At 54.7% G+C, this 19,393-nt stretch overlaps 1 protein-coding gene and 1 long non-coding RNA gene across 9 annotated transcripts; one reads left to right on the forward strand and one right to left on the reverse strand.

Annotated features, from left to right (window-relative positions):
* SEMA6C (semaphorin 6C) lies at window positions 1-13,229 on the forward strand. Of its 8 annotated transcripts, none has more exons than XM_082474287.1 (20): window positions 2-260; window positions 2,260-2,309; window positions 4,039-4,210; window positions 5,815-5,929; window positions 6,213-6,276; window positions 6,433-6,489; window positions 6,856-6,957; window positions 7,183-7,273; window positions 7,481-7,600; window positions 7,780-7,868; window positions 8,193-8,410; window positions 8,695-8,826; window positions 9,100-9,252; window positions 9,495-9,668; window positions 9,940-10,086; window positions 10,381-10,458; window positions 10,583-10,638; window positions 10,818-10,862; window positions 11,222-11,317; window positions 11,721-13,229. In XM_082474287.1, exons 3-20 carry the CDS (start codon window positions 4,093-4,095, stop codon window positions 12,758-12,760), a joined length of 2,895 nt encoding a protein of 964 aa, XP_082330413.1. In that variant the 5' UTR covers window positions 2-260; window positions 2,260-2,309; window positions 4,039-4,092; the 3' UTR covers window positions 12,761-13,229. The 8 variants fall into 8 exon arrangements, with proteins under 8 accessions (XP_082330418.1, XP_082330413.1, XP_082330414.1 ...); XM_082474288.1 differs by having other exon boundaries at window positions 2-256; XM_082474289.1 differs by lacking the exon at window positions 2-260 and adding an exon at window positions 1,257-1,595.
* LOC309667617 lies at window positions 5,821-11,696 on the reverse strand. Its single transcript, XR_014267847.1, has 3 exons — window positions 11,685-11,696; window positions 10,553-10,630; window positions 5,821-5,856 (listed from the first exon to the last, which is right to left on the reverse strand). It is a non-coding gene; the product is annotated as an uncharacterized lncRNA (long non-coding RNA).
* Window positions 13,230-19,393: the final 6,164 nt, after the last annotated feature.

Below are 19,393 nucleotides of genomic sequence, written 5' to 3' on the forward strand. Positions count from 1 at the left end.
GGGCGGCTGGGGCCCGGCCCAGAGCTCCGGGCGGTCGCATTGTTTTCCTCCGCGGAGCCGCGGCGGGAGTGGGGTTTGCGACTGGGATCCAGGGCTCACCCGACCTGACAGCGCCCGGGAGCCCAGATCCAAGCTCCATCCAATTCAGACGTTCGTCACGTCTCGCTAGAGCCCCAACCACCGATTGCGAACTCGGCGCGGTGCGCGGCCGCTGCCCGCCCGCTGAGATCTCTATTCCACTGACCCGGATCTCGGAGCAAGTACCCCGGAGCAGGGCTGGGGCTGCAGGGCGTCGGGGAGGATCGGGGCGCCTAAGGCTGGGGGCAAGCTTCCGAAGTGCCAGAGGGACCCGCCTGGGAGGGTGCCAGAGCGATGTGTGCTTGGTTGACGGAGAGGGTCAGCGGAGTTGGGGTGCGTGGAGGGAAGAGGGGACCGTGGCCAAGCCCCGTCACGGGACTGTGGGGCGCAGGGTCTGGGCACCTCTTGCGACCCGGCTTCTCTGAGTCGCATCCCTTGGATTGGGGAGCGCGAAAGGAATTATTTAAGGCGCGCACCGTACAGAGGGTGGAAAACCTGGTCTCTTTCCTCTCCAGCAGAGAAATTAAGGCTTCGAGACCCGTGGAGAACTGGACCCTCTCGTTGCCCCTGCAGGGATGGGAAGGGGAACACGTCGTTTCAGACTTTGGTGTTACAGCTGCACCTCTGTCCTTGTGCAAGCGGGAGTCTGAGCACCTCCCAGGGGGTTGGCTTGGGCATAGAGTCGGGAATGGGGCCCCTGAGAAACACCAGTCCTAGTGCCCATATCCTTCCTTCTTCACCCCACTCGCCCTGGGGCTTTGTTAGACCGAGGTCTCCCAAGGAGGAGAGCCCAGCTGGTGACTGCATCTCGAGCCCGCGGTCCCCGCTCAGCCCTGGCCCCAGGCCCGCCCTCATCGGTTCCAAGCCTCTGGCCCTGTTTCCCTGGCCTCGGAGACCCGCCTCCACTCCCCAACCCCCGCTCCCATCCCCATTCGGTCTGCGCCTGCAGGCCCCTCCAGCCCCTCCTCCCGCTAACGTGGCTCTGGGACCCGGTCCCGGCCCAGACTCTCCTACCCGCCCCTCTCGGAGCCCCAGATCCAGTGAGGGGGAGACACGTAGAGCCCCTGGCCTCAGGCCCACCTCATGCGAGGCTCTAGACACCTGGATTATCCTCGTTGGGGACTGGGTGGGAGGGAGGGTAGGTAGCAAGCCTGGGGCTGAGAGCTAATGGTGGGGGCAACTGTCTTGGAGAAGGGAACGTGCCCGTTCCGTGAGGCTCCTTGGCGCGCCCCCCGCTCCTTAGAGGAAGGTGGACTGGGGCGGGCGACCAGCCTGAGGGCTTCCTGCTATTGTCCCCCGCCCAGTCTCCCCTTCTCCATCCCTTCCCCAGCCCCCGCTAGAATCTGGCTTTGACCCGGGCCACTCCCCAGAGGTGGCTGCGGGGCCAGGAGGAGACAGAAGGGCTGTTTCCTCTTCCCAGCAAGGGGAGAACCTAGGAAGGGGAGAAAGAGCCGGCCAGGCCTCCCCCATTCGCTCCAGATGGGGGGTATGAAGCAGCTGGGATTGGTCCCGGCAGGGTAAGCCTTTCCCCAAGCCAGGGGTCGGATGGGGGCCGCTCAGATGCTGCTCCCTAAAATCAGCTATGGGAAGCCCCCTTAAAGATATGTCATAGTTAAGTCTAGGGGGCCAATGCAATGGCCAACCAAGTGTTTTTAGAGGCTGGACTAATCCAGTCTAAGGTGGGGGGTAGGGTGGAGAGAGACTGGGTGGGAGGGAGGCAGGGACTGCTCTCTGGGAAGAAGGAAGGGGCTGGGGGTGCTTGCTATCAGAGCATTTTGCCTAGAAATGAAGAGCATGCAAATGAGATGCAAATTAGCCTCTATTGTCCCCAGCTAGGGAGCTTTTGCTAAGAAGGCTGCTGGATTCTGAAGGTTTTAATGTGGGAGTGGTCGTCATGCCCTCCAAACTCTCCCAGTCACCCCTTTTCCCAAGACTGGTCCTGCAGTTCCAGGAGTTTCTGGGTAGGGGCCAGCACCAGCCCCTGCCCTCACATCTCTGGGCATGAAGCAGCCAGCACCTTTGTAATTAAGCTCAATGTCAACGTGCCCCCGACTTCCAGGGCAGCATCTCCCCTACCCTAGCCTCATTAGACTTCTCCTGAATGTTCACATTCACTTTTATTGGATGTGGTAAGGAGGTATAGCTCAGCCTCTTCCCTCCTTCTGTCCCTTCTTCCATCAGGTCAGAGGTCTCCTATCCCCCTCAAACCCCCACAGGAGTCACCACCCCAGGTAAGGAAAGGGCAACAGCTCCTGAGGGCAGCGGATGGAAACAGGCATGGCCTGGGAGCAGAAAGAGGGTCTGACTGTCCTCCCCACTTGCCTGAAACTGAAGTTGTTTCCTGGGTGAAGATACCAGTTGCCCAGGGCAACCTGTGGGGGAGGGGGCAGGAGGGGGTGGATAGGAGACAAGCTGTGTCCCTTTCTCTTCCCCTGGGAGCACCAACATCCAGAAACATGGGGCGGGGGTGGCAGAGGGAGGCTTGGCCTTTCAGCACCAGAGGGTCTTTAGCTAGCTGACTGCTCTGCCCCTGGGGAGGGGGTCATCGTTAGGTGCTCCTACCCCTTCCCTTCCTCCAGCTCTCTTGGGACCCCATCTGGCGTCAGCCTCCCCACCAGTGACGCTGGATTGTGGGTGGGGTACACGTGGGTCCTGGCTCCGAGAGTGGAGTTGTTGGATGGAATGGGCTAAGCCTGGAAGCCCAGGGTCTCTTCTTTAGGGGACATGGCGGGACAGGCAACTAAGGATTAGTGAAGGATGACTGTCTGTTCACAGAAAGGAAGGAGTCTCACCCTTCCTGACCTGATTTCCCGAGCCTACTCAGCCCTTCACTTCAACTTCAGGGGAAGGCAGGAAGCTGGTGTACACCTCCCACTGTGGGTTCCAGCCAGGGTCAGCTTGGCTGGGGGAGGCTGATGGAGGCTGATGGGTGGGAAGGAGGGCTGTCTCACCGTCCCTTCCACCATATCTATCTTTTCCTGGACTTTGGGCTACAATCGCCTGGCTGTCATTGAATTATTTATATTTTCATTCCAAGGCAGTCCGAAGAGGGAAGGGAAGGGAAGGAGAGACATGTTCAGCCATATCTCCTCACCAGTATAGCCCCTTCTATGCCTGGCTCCTAATAGCGGGTGGGTCTGCTCTTCCCCACATTAAGCACATGCAGTGGTTCTTAGGAGTCAGGGAGGGAACAGGGGGCTAGGGAGGCTGGGAGGGGGCACAGTGGTCGGGCAGACAGCTGCGGCCAGAGCTAAATTTAGCCTCTGATCTGGCTTTGATGCAGATTCATTTTTGGCTAAGACAGCCCCCCTCCCCCACTCCCCTCCCTACTCACTCAGCTTCTCCCTAGCAATGGGAAGGGCCCCAGAAGCGTGAGCTTAGACCAGGACAAAGACCCCTAGGCTGCCTCCCCCACTCTGTTCTTCCTCAACCCTAGACAATGATGGCTGCTTCGCAGCTGCCTCTACCAGGGCACAGCGCCTAAATTGCTCCCGGGTGCCATGGGGGTCCGGGAGGGAGGGGGGAGGCAGACATGGTGCCCTCTTCCTCCTCCCCAGTGCCAAGGAGTCACTATTTATAATTTTAAGGCTTCAGTGTCTAATTATAGCTGAGAAGAGGTTAGCAAGAGGGGGGCCAGGAGGTGTCACCTACTGAATGTCCCAGGCCCAGTCAGGAGAGAGGAGAAAAGGTTGAGTGAGAAGGCTGGGAGGGGGAGCAGGCGGGTCCTGTCCTTACCTGGGGTCATGCTGGCAGGCTTCGTACCAGCCAGTTTGGGCCAGTTGGACAGGGAAGGGCCTTGAGTGACAGTGACAGCTGGCTGGGACTGAGGCAGTGCCAGAGAGAGGGTTCTTCTCCCTACTGCACTGGGTCTTCTGGGGATAGACCTGGGAAGGAGTCCTCCTGCTTCAAAAGGTGGAGGAAATTTGACCCCTTCCCCCACTTTTCTGTCTTCTCTTTCAGGGCCAGCATATGGGTGAGGGGGCACCCCCTGGGGCCTGAGCTGCCCCACACAGGATGCCCCGTGCCCCCCGCTTCATGCCCTTGCTGCTACTGCTGTTGCTGCTGTCACTTCCCCACACCCAGGCTGCCTTTCCCCAGGACCCCCTCCCTCTGCTGACCTCTGACCTGCAAGGTGAGTGCTTGGTACCTCGCCCCCTCTATATGAGCTCACCACTCAGTCTTGGCAGGTACACAGACACTGAGACCCCTGTGTGTGGGTGGCAAGGTGCAGGAAGGCTCTCAGTCTCAAGGAAGCTAAGAGCCTGACCAGAAAAGGGGAGAAGACAGGTAGAATGAGCTGGCACCTCAGGTCAGTCACTTCTCCTCTGTGGGCCTACTTCCTTCACTTCCAGGCAGCATTGTTCAGTGATAAAGGATGTGGACTCTCGGCCAGACCAAACCTTAGCAGGTTTGAATCCCTGCTAAGCTGCTCACTAGCTGTGTGAGCTCTTCAAGTTATTTAACCTTTCTTTGCCTCAGTCTCCTCATCTGCAAAATGAAGATAGTCATAGTATTTTACCGGGAATTCCCTGGTGGTCCAAAGGTTAGGACTCGGTGCTTTCACTGTGGTAGCCTGGGTTCAATCCCTGGTTGGGGAACTAAGATCCTGCAACCCATGCAGTGCAGCCGAAAAAAAAAAAAAAATACTACTAATAATAGTATTCTACCTCATAGAGTTATTTAGGGATTAAATGAGGTAATACAGGTAAAGTTCTGAGAACACTGTCTGGCACAAAGTAAATGATTTATATATGTTTGCTATTATTATTAGCTACAAAAGGAAGGCTTGGGACTAATTCAGTGGTTTCCAACACCTCTTACCTCCCTTTCCACCACGTTATCACTACCAAGTCTAGGTCCCACCATGAGGGAAACCACCAGCCAACTTTTTCTGAGAAGGACCTTTATCTGTTTGCAGGTTCCTGTTATATATGCAGGATTTAGAGTAAAAGTCCTTCGTCCTTAAATTTACTCTAAATCCTGCATATATAACAGGCAGTTAGGTTATTGGGAGTAACTGTTGGGGGATAGATAAGAGCAGCAAACACATGTGCCAGACATGGTGCGAAGCACCATACGAATGTTAAATCATCTCTCTCTGAACTCTGGGGTCCCTTTGAACGCTGATGACTGTGGTTTCCATGATCAGGCCAGGTGGATGCTGGAGTTGGTCAGAGGAGGCAGAAACCTTGGAGGGCTGAGGTGGCCTGTGAAGAGCCTTGAGGGGAGGGTGCAAAGAGAGGGCTGGGAGAAATGGGGTGAGTAAATGGTCCACATGGGACAGTGTACAATGTGGGAGTGAAAGGGAATTGCTAGCCCTAAGGCAGTTCCAAGAAGGGGTTGGGCTCAATTCCGGAGTCAGACAGACCTGGATCTCAATTGGGGTGCCTGCCACTTCCAAGCTAAATGAGCTGTGCAAATTTCTTAATGGCTTTAAGCCTCAGGTTCCTCATCTGTAAGATGGGGCCAATGTTAGTACCTGCCTCATAGGGTTGTTGTCTAAAGTGAGACAATGCATCTAACCTGCTAACATAGTGCTTGGCAGAGGTTAAGTGCTCAGAGTTAGCTGGTATTACATTTATTAATAGCCTTATTAATAGCTTTATTAATACCTCACAACTCATCTCACATATCCATTTTACGTCCGTGGCTGGGTTTCATCTGGTTGGAGAGGGTGTTGAGGGAGTACGTGGTGTTCTGGCTGGTCCTCAGCACCCACCTCTCTGTGCCTTCTAGGTATTTCCCCATTATCCTGGTTCCGGGGCCTGGAGGATGATGCTGTGGTGGCAGAACTTGGGCTGGACTTTCAGAGATTCCTGACCTTGAACCGGACCTTGCTAGTGGCTGCCCGGTAAACTGGCTGTGGCACCGCTGTGGGGCTGACAGGCCTGCTCCTGGGCAGGCATGGGACCTGTGTGGCCACTGCAACATCTTGCAGGGGACACGTGCAGGTGTATAAGCCATGGGACATGGGATGCTAGGACCCAGAGCACAACTGCCAAGCTGTGGAGTAAGGGGGAGGAGAGAGGGCACTGTTTGTCCCTGAGCAGCTGAGCACGTGCAGGGTGGGAGGCTCAGGAGTTCGGGTGGGGATCCATGGCTTGGCTCTGATCCCTCCTTGCCTGTCTCTTCAGGGATCACGTTTTCTCCTTCGATCTTCAAGCCCAAGAAGAAGGGGAGGGGCTGGTGCCCAACAAGGTGAGGGGCTGTGTGGGAGGAGGTTGAGGCATGGAGATGAGGCTGGGAAAGGTCTAACCGGGATCAAGTGGGTAGGTAGAAGACTCCAAGAGGAGCCATAATGTGAGGTGGTTCCAGGTTGCCCCATGATTTTTCCCCTTCTACTTCTCCCTCCAGTATCTAACATGGAGGAGTCAAGACATGGAGAACTGTGCCGTGCGGGGGAAGCTGACGGTGAGGAGTGGGATGAGAATCTTGAGGGAAGGAGATGACCCTGCCTCCAGGCTCTGTCTAAGTGGCCCTCCACTGTGCCCAATTCCCCCCACTTCTCTCATCTTGGTCCACAGAGGAGAATGTACAGGAAAGGGAGTTCATGATTTTTAGCTTCTTTCACACACCTCACACAAAAGGAAAGTGAGGCTCTGAGAGGCCAAAGAACTTGCCCAAGGCCACAGGACTAGGAGTAGATAGCTTAGTTGGGACTTTACCCCACACTGCTCTACCTGGCTCAAGTGGAGTAGCCCTACTTCCTGTGACCCCCCCCACCCCATCCCAGTCCCAGGCAGCCCTGTCACTGATCGAGAATTTTGGATTTTCTAGGACGAGTGCTACAACTACATTCGTGTTCTCGTTCCCTGGGACTCCCAGACACTCCTTGCCTGTGGAACGAACTCATTCAGCCCCGTGTGCCGCAGCTATGGGGTACAAAGGCGAGGGCGGGGCATCAGGACTGGAGTGGGAGAAGAACCCAAGCTGGGCAATCAGTTCAGTGGGGATGGACCAGCAGGGGTAGGGGAACAGGAGTGCCCAGAGTGGAGGGGTCCGGAAGGGGTGGAGCAAGGAGGCAAGGGGACACGAGGAAGTGGGCTATGGAGCCAGACTCGCAACACCCCAAGGGTTCCAAGAACCTGTTTCCTCTGCCTCCAGATAACTTCGCTGCAGCAGGAGGGTGAGGAGCTGAGTGGGAAGGCTCGATGCCCCTTTGATGCCACCCAGTCCAACGTGGCCATCTTTGCAGGTGTGCACCTGGGCATGTGAGCAGCAGGCATGTGGCTGGAGGGAACTCCCACGTTAGCCCCTTTCCTAATATGGTCTTTCCCCCATGCTCCTGAGTGGAGGGTGAAGGTAGGGGCCAGGGTCAGGCCAAGGGAGGGGTGTGGGAGGCCCAAGAAGAGCCAAGATACGGATCCCTGAGCCCTCCCCTGACCCCACCCCACCCCTCCAGAGGGCAGCCTGTATTCAGCCACAGCTGCGGATTTCCAGGCCAGTGACGCTGTGGTTTACAGAAGCCTTGGGCCTCAGCCTCCACTCCGCTCCGCCAAGTACGACTCCAAGTGGCTCCGAGGTCAGGGCGGGCCTAGGGCAGGGAGGCTGCTCTTGGGGAGGAGGTGCAGGGGGCGGTCGATGGCAGGCAGATGGTGGTAGTGGTGAGCATGTATGCAGAGGGGAGAGGCTGTGGGGGGCCAGGAGCTTCTGAACAGGTGTAGTTTCTCTTCCATACCTTTCCTCTCACTCCCCCTTCAGAGCCACACTTTGTCCACGCTTTGGAGCATGGAGACCATGTCTACTTCTTCTTCCGAGAAGTCTCTGTGGAGGACGCCCGGCTGGGGAGGGTAAGGAAGTGGGCACCAGGGGTGGGTAGCTAGAGGGCTCTGCTGGATGGTGAGGAGCCAGTCATTCAGGGGAGAGCTCCTGGCCCTAATCTCCACAACGCAATCCCCTGGACTCTGAGGCCCCAACTTGGAGTAGCCCCCAGGCCTCTGCCCCCGCATCCTGCTAGGTCCCTCACCTTGACCCACACTGACCGACCACACCCTTCCTTTGCTGTGCCCCTAACATTTGTCTCTTGGTGCTCTAACTCACCACATTGCTCTCACCCTGCTGGCCCTGGGGTTCTCTCTCACAGTTCTCCTCGTCTCCAACTCTCCCCCACACAGGTACAGTTCTCCCGTGTGGCCCGTGTGTGTAAGCGTGACATGGGAGGCTCACCTCGGGCCTTGGACCGCCACTGGACATCCTTTCTGAAGCTGCGGCTCAACTGCTCTGTCCCTGGGGACTCTACCTTCTATTTTGACGTCTTACAGGCCTTGACAGGGCCTGTGAACTTGTATGGCCGCTCTGCTCTCTTTGGGGTCTTCACCACCCAGACCAATAGGTTGGTACCAGACTAACCAATGTGGCCCAATCTGTCCCCTGCCCCACCAGCATCCAAGTTCCTCTCTCAACGCCTATTGATGAGGGCAGTGAGCGGAAGCTCCATTCAAAGCCAGTGTGCTGTTCTGCCCACCGTTTTTCTCCTAGCGTGGCCCCCAGGGGCTGCCCCACCCTCTCAGTCTCCGCCCTAATACGGTATATGAAGGGGAGCCGCCATGTCTTACCTAGGAGGAACTGTGCTGTCCCTTCCCACACCTAGCCCACATCCTTTTCTGGCTCCCTCAGCATCCCCGGCTCTGCGGTCTGTGCCTTCTACCTGGATGATATTGAGCGTGGGTTTGAGGGAAAGTTCAAGGAGCAGAGGAGTCTGGATGGGGCCTGGACCCCTGTGTCTGAGGACAGGGTCCCCTCCCCCAGGTACGCAGGGTGGGGTTGGCCTTTGTGGAGGTAGAAACAAGCAGTGTGTGCTCCCCAAATGGGATTATGAGAAGTGGGCAAGGTGTCCAAGGCCTGGGGAGGGGGCTGTAGCGGGTTGGCAGCAGGGAAGGGAAGCAGTAGTGTGAATGTCTGTGCGTAGGCGGAACAAGGGTTACCAATCATGTTTGGGAGCAGTGGGTAGCTGGTGGTCACAGAGCCTAACTAAGCCCCAGCTCCCTGTCCTAAGGCTCCCTCTCCCTTTGTGTCCACCAGGCCAGGATCCTGTGCAGGAGTAGGTGTAGCTGCATTGTTCCCCTCTTCTCGAGACCTCCCTGATGATGTCCTGACCTTCATCAAGGCTCACCCACTCCTGGACCCTGCCGTGCCGCCTGCCACCCATCAACCTCTGCTCACCCTCACCAGCAGGTATGGGGCTAGAAAATGCTGACCACTGCCTTCCCCCCACCAGCCACTCTCTTTCCCTGACCCCACCATGTAAATCATATTGGTAGGAGGAAGAACCCGTGAAAGTGGAAGGGAGAGAGCTAAGAAGGAAACACTGGGCTGGGGGAAGGGCAGAGAAGGGGGTACCCAGACACATGTGCTGTCCTTGAAACACTCAAGCTTCCACTGGTCAGGTTGTCCTGACCTGAGGCCTATCCCTCCAGGGCCCTACTGACCCAGGTAGCTGTGGATGGCATGGCTGGTCCCTACAGTAATACCACAGTCCTGTTCCTTGGCTCCAACGATGGGACAGTGCTGAAGGTGCTGCCCCCATGGGGGCAATCTGGGGGCCCTGAGCCCATTCTGTTGGAAGAGATCGATGCCTACAGCCCCTCCCGGTGAGCCCTTTGTCCAGCAGGCCCCCTGCAGAGCAGGGATGGGATGTGAAGTGGTAGATGGGGATATGGGGATGGGGTGGGGACTCCAATACTGGAAGTTGTGGGGAAGAGAAAGGGCCTTGGCGAGAAGCTGGACACTGTGTTGGGGCAGAGTAGCCCTGTGAGTTGTACTCAGTTGCTTGTATGCCTCCCCCCCTTCTGTTCTTTAACTCACCCAGGGAAAAAGGAGCCTCACCTGCTCCATCTCTGACTCCTTCTGGCCTCACCCTAGGTGCAGTGGGAAGCGGGCAGCCCAAACAGCACGGCGGGTCATAGGGCTGGAGCTGGACACTGAAGGTCACAGGCTCTTTGTGGCTTTTTCTGGCTGTGTCATCTACCTCCCTCTCAGTCGATGTGCCCGGCATGGGGCCTGTCGGAGGTGAGAGGGACCTGAGGTCAGGCCCTGCCTGGGTGGGCTCTCTGGGCCTGCAGGCACACAGGAACACAGGCATTGTGGGTGGCAGGGAAACGCAGGGGATGGTTTGGGGCTGGGTATCTCAAGCATTCTGCAGGTGGGCAGTAACCAGGGACTGGACTAGGGATTGGGGTGGATAGGATGGGAGTATCAGGCTAAGAGCCTCCTGCAAGCCAGGGTGAGAGTGGAAGAGGCAGGGGAATGGAATGTGATGAGGGTGGAGAGGGTCCCAGCCTCACACGACTCAGTTTTCCCTAGGAGCTGCCTGGCTTCTCAGGACCCATACTGTGGATGGGATAGCTCCAGAGGCTGTGTGGATATCAGGGGACCTGGTGGGTAAGTGAGAGGCTCCTGGATCTCCTGAGGAGAAAGTTCCCCACTAAGAGAGGAAGCTGAGGGCTAGGGTGGGGGATGGGGGCAAGATGTATACCTGCACTGAGCCACCTCCATTTCCTCCTAGGATTGATGTGCATCCAGCTGGGAACCAGGAATCCATGGAGCATGATGACTGCCAAGGTAAACAGAAGGGGCAGGGGTAGCTGTAGCCATTGTCGCGCATGGCTCTGATGGCCATAGACACCATCCCAGCTGTGGGCTTTTGTCTTTCTCTCCTTCTGTGGTACAGTCATGCCCATCGGTTCTTCATGAAGCTTCCCTCTGCCCCCATCTTCACCCTCTCTCTCCCTTTTTCATAGATGGAGCTACTGGGAGTCAGTCTGGCACAGGGGATTCTGCTTATGGTGAGTTCTATTGTCCCAACTTCACCTTGCTCAGCCCACACTCACCCAAGTCTGTGCCCCATGGCAGCAGCAGACCAGCACCCTGGACACCCTGAGAGAGTCTCAGAAAAGGGTTAGCATCCTCCAAATACCTAGCATATAGCTCAGTGCTTGGCACATAATAGGGTGCTTAATAGATAGTTTTTGAACAAATAAATGAAAGAATGCCTTGCATGGTGAGCCCTTCCCCATTTCCAGAGGAAAATGAAGGCTGCAGTTCTGGACCTTTGGGCTCCAAAGGGGGTGCGGGGACCCGCTGAATGGGTATCAGAGGTGGAGAGCAGGAGCCTCACTGGCTCTGACCTGGTCTCTGTCACCAGTGCTTCTGAGTCCTGGCCCTTCCCCTGAGACCCCAAGCCCCCCCAGTGATGCCCACCCCCGGCCCCAGTCTTCCACTCTTGGAGCTCACACTCAGGGTAAGGGGGCTGGCTGGGAGGGACAGGAGTGAAGTGTGGGGCTGCTGATTCTTGAAGAATTCTAAGCCCCTCCCTGATCGCTGTTTGGTGCTCACTAATAATGCCTGTTTGGATCCTCCCGTCCCAGCCCCGCCTCCCTCAGCACGGGCAGAGGTTTGCAGTTGCTCTTGGCATGGCTACAGGGGCCAGAGCTGGGATGGGGACTCCCCAGGCCCAAGCTCTAGCTTGCGTGTGAAAGGTAGTTCGGTGGGTTGTGTGTGTTGAGGGGTCAGGGGAGGTGATTCCTGAAGAGGGTCAAAGCTGAGTTGGAGCTAAGCAGCAGCAGGAGAGAGGCGACACTTCGGAACCTGCCATCCCGCTGGCCTACCTTCGCTGAGCCTCCCTCCTTCCTCTCGGTCGGCAGGCGTGCGACGGGACCTCCCGCCAGCCTCAGTCTCCCGCTCCGTCCCCATCCCACTCCTCCTGGCCTGTGTGGCCGCAGCCTTCGCCCTGGGCGCCTCGGTCTCTGGCCTCCTGGTCTCCTGTGCTTGTCGCCGCGCCCACAGACGTCGGAGCAAGGATATCGAGACTGCGGGGCTCCCGCGCCCTCTCTCCCTTCGCAGCTTGGCCCGTCTGCACGGGGCGGGCCCAGAGCCGCAGCCAACGTCCAAGGACGGAGAGGGGGCACAGACACCCCAGCTTTACACCACCTTCCTGCCTCCTCCCGAGGGCGTACCCCCGCCGGAGCTGGCCTGCCTGCCCACCCCGGAGTCCACGCCGGAGCTGCCGGTCAAGCACCTCCGCCACGCCGGGGCTCCCTGGGAGTGGAACCAGAACGGGAACAACGCCAAGGAGGGCCGGGGCCGCGCCCGGGGCGGCAACACGGCGGGCGGCCCCGCGCCGCGCGTGTTGGTGAGGCCGCCGCCGCCCGGCTGTCCCGGGCAAGCCGTGGAAGTCACCACCCTGGAGGAACTGCTGCGCTACCTGCACGGCCCGCAGCCGCCCAGGAAGGAGGCCGAGCCCCCGGCCGCCGCCCCTTTCACCTCGCGGGCGCTGCCGCCCGAGCCCGCCCCCACCCTCTTTGCCGGCCCCAGCCTGCTCCCCCGGGACTGTGCCACGCCTCGGAGGCTGGACGTGCCCCCGGAGGGCAAGCGCCCGGCCCCCGCCACCCGGCCTGCTCTCTCCGCCCCAGCTCCCCGGCTCGGGGTGGGCGGCAGCCGGAGGTTGCCCTTCTCCACGCACCGTGCACCCCCCGCGCTGCTCACCCGAGTCCCCTCGGGAGGCCCCTCCAGGTACTCCGGGGGTGCCGGGAGACACCTCCTGTACCTGGGCCGGCCTGAGGGGCACCGGGGCCGCGCCCTGAAGAGGGTGGACGTCGAGAAGCCCCAGGTGCCCCTGAAGCCTCCCCTCGTCGGGCCTTCCTCGCAGCCGGCCGTCCCTAGTGGCAACCATTTTAACTTTTAAAGGGAGCTGCTCCAAGGCCTCAAATGGGACCCTCGAGGCCCATGCCCTCAAAGGCCGTGAGCGTGGACGCATCTTCAAGGACAGGTCACCTCCCTCTCTCCTTGTTCCACACCTCCAGCCTTCCTGGACTCTGAGAGTCTCCCGGGGTCCCTGCCCGCCCCGGGTTTATTTATTGACTGCCGACTGTCTTTCCCCCTGTCCTCGAGAGAGGAGTGGGAGGTGAGAAGCTCGCCCCCTCAGTGAGCCAGCTTTTCGGGGGGAACTGGCACACTCCCACTCCCCCACCTCCCTCAGCCAAGCTGCCTTAACTCGCCCCTCCGGGCCTCCAGAGACTGGGCCCCGGGCGGGCCGCACGGCGGACGTACGGGGCTGCGCCACGCCCGTTGTGTACAGAGTCCTCGGGCCTCCTGGGACGTGCCTCCTCCTACTGTGTAGGAGCCTCCCCTTCCCAATACAGCTGTGTCCCCGAGCCGCTGCCTGACTTTACTCGCGGAGGGGGCGGGGCGGGAGTCGGTCGGCTGCTCTGAGCCCTTTTTCTCCATAATCTCTGCCTTCAACTTGGCCTTGAGCTCCCTCCCGAGTAATTGGGATGGCTGCGCTCCCACCGGGGTTAATCAGGAAAGATTTCCTGAAGCAGGCAAGCTAAGAAATGGTGCGTAGAGATGAACCAGGGCCCAGGAGACCCCGGCTAGAATTTAGGTGGGGTTAGGGAGGGTACTCCGAGCACGTTTCTGGACCGAGATAAGAGGGACTTTTTCGTAGAATGCTCTGGGGTGGGGGGAGGGTATTTTTGGAGAAATAAAATGAAGCTGCAGCGTAAGTGACTGAAGTTTCGCATCAGGAAATCTTGTCATAAAGGGAATTTGGCTGGAAAAACCTGGGTCGCAAGAGGGGTAGGCTGCAAAAAAAAACCCAGCAAAGTTCTGGTGAAGTTAGGGGTTTGCCCCAGCAGTTCCCTCAGGAGCACTTCCCCTTCGCGGAGCCAGAGGGGTGCCGAGAAGCGTATTTTATTGCACGCATGCGTAGCCTCCTCTCCCGGACTCCCGGGCCGCACTCCAGCCCCGCGCGCGGAAGATCAGCTAGCGTGTGTCGTGAGGTTCCTCTGGCCCGGGCTGGGTGCAGATACCTGTCCGTTACTCCCGAGGGCCAATGAGAGGGACGAACAAGACGGCCTGCCCCGCCCACTACCTGGAGCTAAAGACGCTTAAGGCCTCGCGCGGGCGTTGGCTGCTTTTGCGGCTTTACAAGTCTGGTTTTTACCGGCGCGTGGCGGGGATATCCACCGGGTTGGAGCCCTAGGCCGTCCTGCCGCTGGCGCCGCCTGTAGGCCAGACCACGCCTTGCAGCTAAGGAAGCCTCGCCAGTTCCTCTCCCGGTTTTTTGCCTAAAAGCCCTCGGCAGGAATCCGCTGCGAACAGTTTGAAGAACCCTGAGATGGTTTCTAGCTCCGCCCTTTACTGCTTGTGATCCTGCCTAGTCAAAGCTCTACCCTAAGCCTCCGTTTCCTCACCTGAAAAATGGGGTTGAGAGGCTCAAGTACGATAATGTACGTGAAAACCCTTTCTAAAGGAGAAAACATGGTATCTTGTGAGATGGTGGTTCCTTCAAACTCACCTTGGGCTGTTATTCCTAACTTTGCGATCTGCTTCTACTCAGCAATCCGTTTCCCTTTGTATCCTTACAAACTTCGTTTATAGATTTTACCCTCAAGGTTTTAAAATGCCCTCTGAACACTTCTCATACATCGGATAGCTTGTTCCACCAAATTTGGCTGTCCTCCAGAGTCTACCCTCTTTCTGCTTGGAGCTTGTTTCACCGGGCTGGAGAGGTCCTTTAGATCTCAATTTTTTCTCTCACTGGATGCCTTACTTAAACCGAGATACTTTGAAATCATTGCTAGTTGCTAGATAGTGGAGGAGAGAAAGGAAGAAGTAAAGAATCTTTCCAGTCGCCTGACTTCATTATCCTTTTCAAACCAAGCCAGGACAAAGAAAAATTCTAAGACTGCAACCTTTCATAGCCCTCTAAGGGCCAAGTCTCACAGATACTTCAGTTCTTGCCCTGATGGTGGTCACAAAGGGGTAAAAGATCCTCAGGTTTAACTGTAGACCCAAAAGAGAAGTACAGTAGAAATTTAACCTTGTGACTCTGCAGGAAGCAACAATTTACAGGTTAAAGTCCTGGTTTCAGTTTAATTGTAAAGGATGTTCATTTATTCGTATTTCTAAACTATGGGGACTTTCCTGGTGGTCCAGTGGTTAAGAATCCGCTTTCCAGTGCAGGGGACGCTGGTACAATCCTTGGTAGGGGAACTAAGATCCCACATGCTGTGGGGCAACTAAGCCCGTGTGGCAATGAAAGATCCCGCCTGCGGCAACGAAGACCTGACGCAGCCAAAAATAAATAAATATTAACAAACAAACAAAAACACTATGGCAACTTCTCTAGCCAAGAATGCCTAAGCTGGACTCTCAGAACCTTCTCAGGGCTAGTGAAAGCAACTATGTTGCAGTGAGAGCAACAGTCCTTGGACTCTGCCACTTAATAATTTTATGGGTGACCTTGGCAATTCCACTAACCTCTCCACGCCTCAATTTCTTTTGTAAAGTATGGAAAGAACATATGCCAACATGGGGTTTATAAAGCACCATATAAATATATAGGCTTAAATTAAGTGCTTTGTGGGAAATGGTTATTTGCCCAAAATAGACTATTAAGAATGCAATTCATTAGCACTCATCCTGAAACACCTCATCCTGACAGAGTAGTGAATAATAAATTAGGGATAAACTGAAAGAAATTATTATCACTGTCAACACAGGGATAAACATGATCCTAACCCAGGAATCTGCTGATAGTCTTTTTTTTTTTAATAATTTATTTTATTTATTTTTGGCTGTGTTGGGTCTTCGTTGCTGCATTCAGGCTTTCTCTAGTTGCAGTGAGCAGGGGCTACTCTTCTTTGTGGTGCACGGGCTTCTCATTGCGGTGGCTTCTCTTACTGCTGAGCATGGGCTCTAGGCACGCAGGCTTCAGTAGTTGTGGCTTGCGGGCTCTAGAGCGCAGGCTCGGTAGTTGTGGCACACGGGCTTAGCTGCTCCGCAGCATGTGGGATCTTCGCGGACCAGGGCTTGAACCCGTGTCCCCTGCATTGGCAGGCGGATTCTTAACTACTGTGCCACCAGGGAAGCCCTGATAGTCTTTTTCTAAAATTAGGATATTAGCTCAGACTTCGTCTTTAGAAAAAACAGAATGTACCAACAGGATAAAGTTATCATCCTGAGGGATTTCTAAACTGATTTCTCAGAGGTATCCTGGGAGGTTATGGAGAAACCAGGGCCCCAGTAGGCAGAGTCCATCAGCTTGTATAAAGTTTTGGGGACCTGAAACAGAGAAGGTTCCACAGTCACAAAGCTTGAAAAGCTGTTCAGCATCTTGGGTTCTTTGGTAGCTAAGTCACAGGGGCCTGAGCTATTATTATCTCTCAGATTTATGACTCCTTGATGCTACTACCCCACACTTGGGAACCACACAGGTATGAGTCACTCCCTGTTACTTAATCCAGCAGTTGACCCTTCAGAACTGTTGACTCATAAGAATTTAAGGTCACATGTATGAGAGTAAGATTGAAGTACATGGATAAAATATGAAGTCTATGAATCCAAAAGATCACCTATCTTCACCAGGTGTATTAGGGTCCCAACAGAAAATAGTTGACATGCTCAAAATAATGAAGGGCTACTTTTAAAAAGTGTTGGCAAGGGATAGGTCAGTAACTGGAGGCTAGTAACAGCCTTACACCTGAAAGGACAAAGGGAGGTAATGGCTACTGAGACTTGGAAGGAGAGATTGCATTGAGTGGAGCAGTGGCCTTTAATCAAAGGATACAGCTAGGTCCAGGTGACCCCAAGGGAGGGAACCTGGGAAATCAATACACTGATTTCAGTCTTTTCTCTCCATCCCATCTCCTGCCCAGAGCTCCCTACTGACTGAATCCAACTGGAAGCCAAAGCACAGGGAACCCGTTGATGAAATTCATACAGGTTAGCCTCCCAGGATAGAGAACGAGATACAGAAAGGAGGAAAGTGATCTAAAGGAAAGACAGAAGAATCCAGCACACCATCCATTTCCTGCAAGAGAGGTTATCTTTGGACTCTCCTTGCTCAAGTGTTGCTGACCAGCAGCTTTATGGAGATGCCTCCTGAATTAGTTCTGAAGCAAAACTTAATTTGAGGATTTTGCTAGAAAGGCTGCTTGGAGAATTTACTTCTCTCCAGTTTCTTAACTGCAATTTGAGATGAATTAAGCTGCCCAAAGTCAAGTGAGACGATATTGTGACTAAAGGACAAACTACAGAGGAAAAAACGCTACTAACTCTATGTAGAAACTGTAGTTTTAGAAAGAAAAAAAAAATTTTAAGCTGAGGGACTTGGGGCAAAGTCACAGCCGGTTTTTTAATATCTATATACTGAAGATAATACACACCTTGCAAGATAGGTATGTTTGTGTGTATGCAAAGTTCCTAGCTCATTGACTGACACGTAGCACAAACTAAAAGCATGTTATTATTTATGATATTGGCCTCTAAAATATCATTTTACTTTACAGTAAGAACTTTCTTAAACTTTAGGACTGTTTATGGTAGCAGAGTGCAGCCCCACACAGGGATCAGGGGTCCCCTATAGTCTAAACTTACTGTTAGCTATCAGACATCTTGCATAAACTCCTACATAGGTGTAATTATCACTAGGCTGCTCCCACTTCAACCTTCTCTTGTATTTTCTACCTACTGATCTTGGAGTAGAGGGCTCACTTTCACAGAGAGAGAAAATCTTAGGCAAGTTGCCCTAGTTCATGGTTTTTTCCATCATTTAAGAATATTTACCCTTCAGAGAACTCTAGGTTCCTATCTCTCCAATTCCCTTCCAACTTTCCCATATGCCTGATGATTTTTCTCACTAGGATTTTTTTTAAATTTTTGGCTGCACTGGGTCTTTGTTGCTACACGTGGGCTTTTTCTAGTTGTGGTGAGCGGGGGCTACTCTTCGTTGCGGTGTGTGGGCTTCTCATTGCGGTGGCTTCTCTTGCTGCAGAGCACGGGCTCTAGGCGTGCAGGTTTCAGTAGTTGTGGCACGTGGGCTCAGTAGTTGTGGCTCCTGGGCTCTAGAGCACAGGCTCAGTAGTTGTGGCGCACGGGCTTAGTTGCTCCGCGGCATGTGGGATCTTCCCGGACCAGGGCTTGAACCCGTGTCCCCTGCATTGGCAGGTGGATTTTTAACCACTGCGCCACCAGGGAAGCCCTCTCGCTAGGATTTTAATTCAACACTTTCAGTTCTTTGCTTCTCAAGGCTTTCTGAGTTCCTGCTCTTTTTCTCTCAGCAGAGCAAAGACCATATATACATTTATGAGGTACCTGCCAGATGTACCTTATAGTTAATATGTACACAGTATTGTTTACCAAAAAGCAATTATCCACATGCAGCCTAGTACATGGTAAGTGTTCAATTTCCTAAATATTGACTTTGAGAGCTTACCTGGAGATTCTAATGTTGAACACTGATACTTTTATTTTAAATTTATTAATTTTATTTATTTATTTTTGGCTGTGTTGGGTCTTCGTTGCTGTGCGTGGGCTTTCTCTAGTTGCGGCGAGCGGGGGGCTACTCTTCGTTGCAGTGCGCAGGCTTCTCACTGTGGTGGCTTCTCTTGTCGTGGAGCAGGGACTCTAGGCACGCGGGCTTCAGTAGTTGTGGCTCGCAGGCTCTAGAGTGCAGGCTCGGTAGTTGTGGCGCACGGGCTTAGTTGCTCCGCGGCATGTGGGATCTTCCCGGACCAGGGCTCGAACCTGTGTCCCCTGCATTGGCAGGTGGATTCTTAACCACTGCGCCACCAGGGAAGCCCTACCTTCCTTTATCTGAGAAAGGCATCTTTATTGCCAATGGAGCAGCTTTTGAGAACAGTATACACTAGACTAGAACACCCAAGTAGCCAGCCAGGTGGGTCTGTTCAACCCTGGCTATCAACAGGGATTGCGCCACAACCAGACTGCTACTCATATTTACTTAATAAATATGTGCTGAATTAGACTGAGATAACAACAAGCACCTTATTAACTAAGAGTAGCTTAGAAGCCAGCAGAGCAAATGCACTATGTCCAAGCCTCCCTGGGCCTGATGTTCTTCCCGCACCCCGCCCCTTATCTTGGCATTGACTTTACTCCCACACAAGGCACAGAATCATTTACTTCAGCTACTATTCTCCTCTCTTGGTGGTTTGCTTTTAGGGAAGGGAGTGGGGGATAAAAGAAGGAAAGAAGATGCAAATTAATAAGCCAGTCAAAAGTTCTCTCCATTCTCACTTCTTACCTCAACTTGCTCTGCCTGTTAAGAATACCAGCTGACGAGTAGCTAGATAAGGAAAAGGTAGAGAGTGTGAATGGGTCAGAAGAAGGCACCAAGAGGGGAAAGAAGATGCCCCCCACAAAACCACCCTCCCACTGCTCCACCCTCATTAGCTCAGTAGGATGGGGAAAACTTGCTCTTAAGGATTATCTGTGACCAGGGAGTAGATACAATTTTTGCCCAGGAGACGGAAAAAATTTCAATGACACCTGAAATGGTAAGACTTTGACA

The sequence above is a fragment of the Balaenoptera physalus genome, assembly GCF_965194825.1.
Source record: "Balaenoptera physalus genome assembly, chromosome: 1".
Lineage (NCBI taxonomy): Eukaryota > Metazoa > Chordata > Mammalia > Artiodactyla > Balaenopteridae > Balaenoptera > Balaenoptera physalus.